Source organism: Rattus norvegicus, chromosome 2 (genome assembly GCF_021556685.1).
Source record: "Rattus norvegicus strain SHRSP/BbbUtx chromosome 2, alternate assembly SHRSP_T2T, whole genome shotgun sequence".
Taxonomy (NCBI): domain Eukaryota; kingdom Metazoa; phylum Chordata; class Mammalia; order Rodentia; family Muridae; genus Rattus; species Rattus norvegicus.
The window spans coordinates 196992501-197002770 of NC_141535.1; the positions used below are offsets into that span (position 1 = coordinate 196992501).

General features: G+C 49.0%; 1 protein-coding gene across 2 annotated transcripts in view; it reads right to left on the reverse strand.

Annotated features, from left to right (window-relative positions):
• Nucleotides 1-9151, reverse strand: part of Prok1 (prokineticin 1) — an 11426-nt gene extending 2275 nt beyond the window's left edge. Inside the window, exons 1-3 of one of the 2 annotated variants that reach the window (XM_087615619.1) lie at nucleotides 8024-9151; nucleotides 5602-5727; nucleotides 2878-2957 (exon numbers count right to left, since the gene is read on the reverse strand). In XM_087615619.1, the coding sequence (XP_087471745.1) occupies nucleotides 2878-2957; nucleotides 5602-5727; nucleotides 8024-8095 (278 nt within the window). In that variant the 5' untranslated portion in view covers nucleotides 8096-9151. 2 annotated transcript variants of the gene reach the window in all.
• Nucleotides 9152-10270: the final 1119 nt, after the last annotated feature.

Here is a 10270-nt window from a genome sequence, read left to right on the forward strand (position 1 = left end):
CAGAGCATACCTGCCTGTTGCCATGTAACGGTGGGGGTGGAGCTTAGACAGAATGCCAACACTTAGTGTGCCCCAGGCCAGCATGTGCTTCTTCTCTACCTACATGGCAGGGTACGATTTTTTTTTTAAATAAATTCCACACAAAGCCTCGAGGTTGGCTCTTTGGGTCAAAGGTTGAGCTGACCTTGGGTCAACGATTTGGGTCCACTCTGCAGGCTCATCTGTGGGTCAGTGTCCAACCCTGCAGCCTTTCTTCCCTCTCTAATTTTTCTCTTCAACTTTAGGAGCCTCTTGCTCCTCCTTGGTCCAGGCTTGCCCTTGGTTATGGCTTTCAGGAAGCCCTTTATCACCAGGTAGTAACTGGACAGATCAGTACCCGGCTAGTTTACCAGGACCTTACTCAGAGCGCTAAGAGCCACAATGGGGGAGTTTAAGGATGAACAACAGAAAGAGGAGACTCTGGCAGCAGATCTGGGAGCACACATCCCCACACAGTCTCTGCTCTGGCCTTATGTGTCTGGCCCTTTTGTCTGGAGATATGGGGGAATCTCTAGGCCCTGGCTACCTAAAGACTTGTGGAGACAATGGAGGCAGTCACTCAAATGAGCCAGAGATGAGGAGGAGTTCAAGTGATTAAGTTTTAAAAGCGGCTCTGCGGAGTCGCTACTTCCTGGTGACTCACAGCGGGAGGTTGGGGTGAGGGGCTTATCCACATCTGCTCTCTCATTCTAGAGAACCTGTGAGCAGGAAAATCGTAGCACCTGGTCTAAACTCAGCAGGAAGGAAACTGAGGCTTCCGTGACCGTTTGTAAGGTGGGGCAGGGCAGCGTGTTAATAAAGCGTTGTTTTTGGGGTCCTTCGTACGGCAGGCTTCTTGGCAAGCACTGTTCCGGATCTCCGATGGAATCCAAATCATGAAAAACTCCCACTTCTAATTCTGGAAGCACACAGTCCTCTTCGCGTTCCTTGCTATTTCCATTTTGTCCACGAGATGGCGCCAGAAACCAATAGTCGAAAAGGAAAGATTGAGCTGAAGCACAGTCGCTTAAATTGATAATCTTGAGAGAATGTCAACTTCGCCTCTCATTCTTCTAAAATATATTCTTCTTAGGTGCATACTAGCTCTGTAGGTAGTTTTTTTAATATCCCTATTTCTGAAGAGCATATTCCCGAATATAAATATATTTTCTAAGCTTCCTAACCTCTCCACTGTCCTATTTTTTGCCACAGCAGAGAAGACGGGAGACTCATTACACAGTCCTCAAAATTAGGAGATTAATAACGAAAACGAATAAAGTTGGGGTTGGGGATTTAGCTCAGCGGTAGAGCACTTGCCTAGCAAGCACAAGGCCCTGGGTTCGGTCCCCAGCTCCGAAAAAAAGAAAAAGAAAAAAAAAAAAACGAATAAAGTCGCATTAAATTGTTGTTTCACCCTATAGTTCTGTGGCTAGGATGGACAGGCAAAATGACAGTGTGCTGGGGGTGCCATAGGCCACCCCAACGTCTTATTTATGGAGCACTGAGGCACTGGCTGTAGACCACTGCACTCAGAGTTGCTCTGTGTGCTGCAAGGGACACAATCAGGACCCGAGGACAGTAGTGAAACCTAGAGACCTGTGAGACAAGGAGCAGCATGGGCCCACAGACTTGGAAGGGAACTTCACACCTAGGAACCAGGGCTGGAACCTGGAAGGAAAGAGATCGTGGTGCATTCAGGGAAGAGCTGCACAGGTCAGCAGAACAGGTGACAGTGTCTGTCTAAATGAACAAAAGCTCGGAAAGGACCCTGTGCTGGCCAGTGCCCAGGCTAGTGGGCCCTGGATTAAGGACTGAGCAGAGACGGGTAGAGGGCAGGATGGGGGGCGGGGGAGTGTAGCACCCTGTCTTTTCATATTTTATGTTCTTTAAGTGTTTGTTCATTCGTTTGTTTGCTTGCTTGCTCCATTGCTTGCTTTGGAGAGCTGTCAGTGTGGCCCAAGACAAAAGTGTAAGCTTTCTGAAAAAGGGATTGTGTTGTCCTAACTCAATTGCTCCTCTCTGAACTTTGTAGATGGCAACATTTTGTCACAGTGTTGTTGGACACCCTGTGTGTAGAATAAGAATTAGGTTGGGAAGTCAGAGGTACCAGCGACCTGCATGTAGAGAAAGCTCCCAGGCCTGCTTCAGGCTCTGGGCCTTGCCAGCTCCGTTCCTGACACAAATTACTGTCACTAGGCACACATGGCCTGTGGGTCAAATATTTCACATAAACCCAAAGGGACTGGACTTCAGCTCCAAGAGTTGCAGTAGGCCCATGCTAAGTCTGCTCCATGGTTTCCTCACCCTCCCATCCCTTCCCAGCCCACCTCACACTCATACCCAGAGCCTCTGAGATGCCTCTCACCCCAAACTCAAAGAGTCCCTGAAATCCTCTTGCTTTAGAATGGTGCCCTAAGAAGTGCTGACTTTGGACTTACTCCTAAAACAAGGAGCTAGCCAATGAAAGAAAATGAGGAGAATGTTGATCTTCCCCCCATGGACCCCGTGACTTAGTGACGCACCCACAGGCCAGGGCCTGGGAGGTGTGGTTTAGGGAGAAGGGCACATGCAGGAAGGGCAGACAATTGAGGAGGTCCCAGTGTCACAACTTCAGGCGGTCTGGCCAGGAAGGCCAGGCTGGCCCACTTCTCAAGGCTGCAAACTCCTCTCTGCACGCTGCTGGACTGTTCCGTAGTGGAAGATATGCTTGTCTGCACACACACGGACAGGGTGGGGAGTGGAGAAGTTGCACGGAACTAAGTCACACAGATGTAACACAAGAGGTCACCCAGTAGGGACCCAGACAGAGTCCAGATAAACTAAAAGTTGACATTCTTCAAGTCCTGGGAGCAGCGGTACCTGCCATCTGGGAACCTGGAGCACAGCAGGCTGGGTGAACAGGGACAGGTATGGTGTTGGCGTTTCCTAAAGAAAGGGATCTGGAGAGAGAAGAGGGTAGTATGTTAGCCACAGGACAGTGTTGGGGACCAGACATCAGAACTAAGCAAAGCTAGAGCCCTGCCCTGAGCAGATTCCTGAGAAGGGCTTGACCTTTTCAAAGAACTTGTCCCCGGAAGACTGTTGCCTCAGTGTCTAAGGAGAATATCTTGCAGTTTAATGATTCACCTTATGTCCTTGGGCACTTCCCAGTACTCCCCCGCCCTAAAGTTCAGTTCGTGCTTCAATTCCTGCTTCAGAGCTTTAAATGCTGTACATTCCTCTCAATAAACGAGACCTTGACAACAGAACCTTGCTTGGTCTCCTTCTTTTCTCCCCACCTTGACCCTCAGGTAGCGCCTCTTTGGGACCCTGAATAACTGGACCTGCTGGACGGGTCAGGACAGGCCTGCAGATGTCCCCTCCTACTCAACAACAATGGTGACTATATTCACCTTGGCACAGAGTGGCTCAATGATATGCCCACATCACACAGCTAGTTTGTGGAGAAACCAGGATTTGAACCCAAATACGGCCAATGTTCCACGCTCAGAACACCTGTGGGCCCATCTGCACACACATGCAGACACTCTCACACCTCTGCTCAGTGACTCTCTCTGCTTCCCTGAGGTGTCCTCAGCTCTGTGGCCAGGTTCTTAGAGCTGTGAAGGGACAAACACCCTCTCTGTCCACCGATTCACATCAAAGAGCACTGCTAAACACCCAAGGTTTCCTCGAGTTTTGAAAAGTTTGTGTGTATGTGTGTGTGTGCGCGTATGCACGTGTGTGCATGCGTGTGTGCGTGCATGCGTGTGTGAGAGGGCATAATGGGGAGAGCACGTCTGTGGAGATCATAGGACGTCTTGTCTGTTCCTTCCTTCCACCTTTACATGTGTTCCAGGGATCGAACTCAGGTCACCATGTTGTCATAGCAATGCCTTCACCTGCTCAATCATCTCACCAGTTCCCCAGTGGGTTTTAAACAGAGCAATAAGGAGACTAGGTCCAGTACCGGACTACATGGGTTCAAATCCCAGAGCAGCTGTTTACCAGGTTTGTGATAACTGACTACCTATTTTTCCCTTGCTATGCTTTGACCTTATCATCCATAAAATGGGTTAATAGCACCTGCCACATGCGGCTATAAAGAAACTGGGACTATATATATATACTGAAAACTTACTGTGGAAAAGTGGCATGTAAGAAGCGTCTAGCATTTGTTTTTTATTAATGCTGCTGTCCCTATTGGGACACTAAATCATTCTGAACTGTCTCCCATAGCCCAAGGCAATGAAGATGACAGAGTGTTTCAGCTTGCAGCTTCCTGAGCCTAAGGTGGTTAAGAACAAATTCATGCCTTGAGGGGGATTGGGAGAGAGGCTGCTGGAAAATTCTCTGACCCCAAATGAGCACTGGAGCTATATAGACAAGCCAGCAAGAGCCTGAAAGACGCTAAGAGGAACTGAATGTGGTTGCAGGCCCTGCCCAATAAGATCCCTGCCCCTTAGTGGCCCCACACTCCAAAGACTACAGGCTGTGGCTTTTTCACCTAACCCTACCAAAACCAAGACCCTCTTGACTGTCCTGTGCCCTTGGAGGCTAGAAACAGACCAAGAGCTAGCTGCTTGTGGCATAGAAGAGGGAGTCCCAAACCACTACGCAAAGAGTACACATGGACAGACCCATGGCTCCAGTTGCGTATGTAGCAGAGGATGGCCTTGTTGAGTACCAATGGGAGGAGAAGTCCTTGGCCCTGCCAAGGCTGGACCCCCCCCCCACCCAGTGTAGGAAAATGTCAGGGCAGGGAGGTGAGAAGGGGAAATGGTTTAGGAGGGGGAGCACCCTTATAGAAGAAAGGAGAAGGAGGATGGGGGCTTATGGACGGGAAACCGGGAAAGGGAATAATATCTGGAATGTAAATAAAAATATCCAATAAAATATAGGATGAGGAAAAAAAAGAAAAACGAGGGAGTCCCTCTTAGAGAGGTGTGTTGCTCTAAGTTGCAGCCCTGTATAGGAAGCCATTTTCTGTGCTTGAAGAGAGGCCATTCCTAAAAGTAAAGGACACTCACTTCAGGGAGCTAACCTGCTCCCTTTGGTATACTCTACAGACCCGTTAAACAAGACAAAGAGCTGAGAGTGGCCAGCCTGAAGGACTAGCAGCTTGTGTGATTGGTATCACCGCTCCATCAAAACCAAGGAGGCTGTACCCCCACACCAATGAGCTAGGACTATGGTTGACTTCAGAGAACTCAGTTCTAGTCCCAGCTGTGTGACTTGAGCAAGTAACATGATTTGTTGCTCCTCAATTTGCTATCAAAACTCGGGAATACTTTAAATGATAACTGTGTTCCTTCCGCCTGTCTAGAAGGGGGCAGGTGGACAGTGTTCGAACCAGAACCAGTATCCAAACGACGTTTGCAGGCCTGCACGAGGCAGCTGCCTGGAGCAGCACCACCAGGGCTGCTTGCTGGCCTTCCTTCAGCCAGAGTCTAGATCCACTGTGGGGGAAGCAGCATTAACCTTCCCCACATCGCCCTCAGAAGCCGCAGACTCCCTGCTCTAAGCTGGCCCTATGCCCCAGGATCCCTGTCTGCTGAGCCCATGCCCGTTCACACACTTGCCCATCTAATGCCAGCACAGTACCTTGTGGCTTCCAGGGTGGCACTCCTCTCCTTCCCGCCCCAGAGGGGTGCACAGCCTCAGGCCCCGCAGCCACAGGCTGATAGCACAGCAGGTGCCAGCCCCACACTGGACATCTCGTTCACAGGCCTAAGGGAGAGAGAAAGGGCTAACTGGTTAGCGTCACCCAAGGGAACAAAGGAAAAGAAGTGCTATGCATCCTTGTCAGCATCTGGAGGAGGTAACTAAGCACCTCAGATCAAGAGGACATCTTGGCCTGGGTCTTGTCTCTTGAGAGGGACACTTGGGGTCAGCAGAGCACCAGACTTCATGGTGAGGCAGTCCCTGTTTCCCGGGAAACCCTGTGTTAGAAGGCATAGCTTTTCTAATGCCAGTCGACACTGGTAGAATACGATGAGTAAGAACTCTGTGGTGAAAGAGGGACGGTCCTTCATGGTCCAAAACCCCTGGATGTTCACCGCTGAGCTTGTGTTGTCCTCTGTCCTCCAGCATCCATTATGAGCTGCCTTTCTGTGGGTTCCAGGCAACCCACAGAAGCCTGGTAGACAGTTATTCCCCCCTCCCACTCTCCCAGGCTTGTCTGCTGGCCTCCCTAGACCCCTGACATGGATGTACCCTTCTAGGTTGGGCTGCTTGGACCTGCTGGGTTACCAGGTAATGAAAGAAAGTTTCAAACAAGTTAACTTTACACCAAGGCCAGGGTCAAGAAAGCAGGCAGAGCTGCATGGAGAACCAGTTAACCTGGCCACTAGCCAGAGGCCAAGTAGCCTCAGAGCTGGTCTGAGGCTGAGGTTTTATTCATTTTCCTCTAGTAGCAGGCCACAGAACACCATCAGGCTACCAGCATGGGACATGACAGGACCCAGAAGCTCCAATCTTTCTATTTGGAAGGATGAGGAAGGAAACAGATAGCAAACTTTTCATCACTCAGTGAAGGTACAGGTGGCAGTCACCAGCAGATAATCTCTAGCCCAGCAGGGATGCTTCTCATACCCAAGCCAGCTCCCTGAGAACTGAGGAGAGGGAAGTGGACCCCACTTGGACTCGTCTCCCTCCACAATGGTAGGCATGGTACTCTGGGAGGTTGGGCCCTACAGCTGGACCGTCACTAAAGAGCAATGGAATGCAGCAAGGTCAGGAGCTGACATCTTTCTGAGAGTCAGACAAGGAACATCAAAAGAATATGGGAAACAGAGGCAGCTGGGCATACCCGGCTTCCTCCCCTCAATGTTCTGACTGCGACTGCTCATCCTGCCCTTCCCTCACTCCCTGTGACTGACCCCACCTTCTTCTCTCATTGTGCCCTTCAATAACAGATGTCCCACCTCCCTTAGGCCTCTCTACCTGTTGCTATTCTGGAATAGATGTTGGAGCTGGCTTGGTGACACTGTGACTGAGCAGCTCATGGGTCCTCCGTGTACCCCCATCCCTCACCGTGTGAGGGAATCCTAACGTCTCTCCTGGATCTGAACCCTGGTCTTCATGATGGCTTTCATCAGTCACACCTGCTGGAGGCAAGCCTGCCCTCAGAGCGTTCGCTTGCCCTGCGTGTTATTTTGAATGGAGTCTCTTTCCTGTGAAAATGAGGTTGCCTTTTCTGTGAAAACTAATATTTATCCAATTCCAGGAACTGGCTGGCTTTACGCTACACTTACCTTCCTTGTAGAAGGTTGCCGGAAGCTGAAATAAAACTTGATTCTCTCTTTTTCTTCCTGACTGTTACCTGGGAGCTCTTAGGAGAAGCACTGTGTCTTAGTTTGTAAATAGGTCCAGCAGAGGACCTCTGTCATGCAGCATAGGACATCCGAGAGGACACCGTGCTCTGAGTGACATGCTCAGTGCCCCTGCGCTGAGCCTCTACTTCAAGGTTAGCATGTTTGGAGTGCGTTCTGCCAATGTTGGTGCCACCCATATTCCCCTGGGAGACCACTAAAGAGTGAAAGGGGGTGTTTGAGCATCCTTTCTAATAGCCAAAGTGGGACTGAAGAGGGACCCTGTGTGCTTGCTGCCCTGAACTCATAGAGTGCTCTGTGAGTTACCACCGACAAGTGAAAACCAAGGTGGACACGAGACAAACGGTGCCGGGAGAGCACTCATCTGTCCTGTAGAGGAATTTCCTATGGCACACACCAAGGAATCTCCATTTTACTGAAGACTCAATGTCAAGATCCAATGCCCTCCTAATGTATTTAAAATGCTATTATATTTACCCACAACATCTCAAAGGTCGACTCTGTCTGCCAGAGTGAGGTCTAACCCATCCGAAATCACATGCAACCCCACTCCCAGGCAGTGACCACCTCCAAAATCCCCCTGGTTTAGGTGAATTGGAGCAGCAAAGTCTTTGTGGTTCTCATTGCACACCCTGTGCAGAACCCCGATCTTGGCCCCCAAGCCAGGTCTATGGAGAATGCTAGAAACTTACCCCTGTGATCACCGCACAGTCAGAGACAGTTGCTAGAAGGAGCATGATGAAGACTTGCACAGCACCTCTCATGATCACTTGGGGTGAAGGCAAACACTGTCCACTCTGGAATCCCTCACTTCCTTCTGCACTGCCTTGCACTAGACAAGCTAAGAAGGCCAAGCTGTCCTACCTTACCTCCTTCAGATTTATATAGTCGGATCCAGGGCTGCCTCTAAATGCCTCATCTCTCTTCCTCCCATCACCAGCATTATTCAGATGAGCTCAGAGGCGAAGATGAGACCTGAATCTCCAACAGCATCACATCACCATCAGAACGGATACAAATGGACACATTGGGGACTTTGACAGTTGCTCTAACTCTTCCAAGAGCACCACACTTCAAACAGTTGCGTGAGATTCACTTGTTATCCATTTCTGTCTCTGCATCATTCTTCGCTGCTTGGGCTGCTTGGGCCAGGAGGATGGCTTTAGTGATGAATTAAGAGATTTGCAACATTGATTTTTTTTTCCTCGCCCACACTGTACAGCCTACAGGAATGTAATACTCTCATACTCAAGCCATCAAGCACTATGTGAGCATTTACCCTGGATTCAACACAGAGGTAGTTGAGAAGACAGAGAGTAAGGTGGTGTCAGTTGCTGAACTTTGAAAAGTTAAAATTCCCAATATAGAGACAGGAACTACATCTGTGGTGTAGGTACTTCTCACAGATATACAGGTGGGTCTGCTCTCTAAGAAGTTCTTGACAGGGATTGGGGGTTTAGCTCAGTGGTAGAGCGCTTGCCTAGCAAGCGCAAGGCCCTGGGTTCGGTCCCCAGCTCCAGAAAAAAGAAAAGAAAAAAAAAAGTTCTTGATTGGATTCAGAATCACTATGGCAACACACCTCTGGGTACACCATGAGGATATTTCCAGAAAAAAAAGAAAGAAATTGAGGCAGAAAGCTCTACTATGGCTGTGAGAACCATCCTGTGAGCTAAGGACTCAGATTAATGAAAAAATGACTGAGCACCAGCAATCGGTCATCTCCCCATACTTCCTGGCTACAGATACAATGTAACCTGACAGCACCTGTTCCTGCCGCCTTGATCTCCCTGTCATGATGGGCTGGACACTCAATCTGGGAGGCAAACTTAAGCCTTTGCCAGCAATGACAAGGTAACTAAAACAAGCAGTAAATGCCCTTGAAACATTTACCAGGACGAGGAGCAGAAGATAAGAAAGCATGCAGATTCCACCCTGGCAGTCCCTGGTAGTGAACTCGGGCCATGCTGGTGATCTTCCAGTAGTGTGGGTGAGCATACGAGTGGCCTTATCTGCAAGCAAACACACACAGTGGACTCAAATAGCTGGTGAGAAGGTGACTCTGTGCATGGCCTTTCTTGCTGGAAGGAAGTCCTCCAGCTTTCTCTACTACAGAAAACCAGAGAGACACAGCCATGGATCCTTTATTGGCCCATTCATCTTCTCTCCACAATAATAAAAGATAGTGTTTCCCAAGGAGTGTTTCCTAATATGTCAATACAGGATGAACTTCTCTAACCCAAAACTCTAAAATCCAGATGTCTCCAAAATAGAGAACTTTCCGACATAATGTGACCCGTGCAAAATTCTACACAGTAGGGTTGGGGATTTAGCTCAGAGGTAGAGCACTTGCCTAGCAAGCGCAAGGCCCTGGGTTCGGTCCCCAGCTCCGAAAAAAAAAAAAGAAAAAAATTCTACACAGTAGAACCTGGTTGTGTGCACAAAACCATTTAAAATACCAAATAGAAAATAGTCTTTAGGTATGTGTGTAAGGTGTTCATGAAACAGACAGAATTCAAGTTTAGATGTAAGCCCCATCTAAGATATACCATTGTGTATGTGCAAATATCCATTTTTATGGTGGTTGTGGGGGACCCTCAAACCTGGGACACTCAAGGTCCCTAGAATTTCAGAGCAGAGAAACTCAGTCTACAGTGTTGCACGGGCAGTTGTTTTCCACAGTCAGAGATTTGGGGGACACAATATCCCAACCTAAAGCGTTCCTTTCTGTAGAATTTTTCAGGGTCTTTCATGGCTATACGGGAAGCAGCAAGTGGGAAACACAAACTGTGGTATTACTCAGATTCATCCACAATGCCATTTTCTCAAAGTATTTTGTGAAAATAGGGTTTACACATGCAAACGTCAGCAGGCGTCCATGAATAGTGAAAGAATCTGGAGCTCATGGCTGGGAGCCAGAATCCCACAGGCAGACACACTGA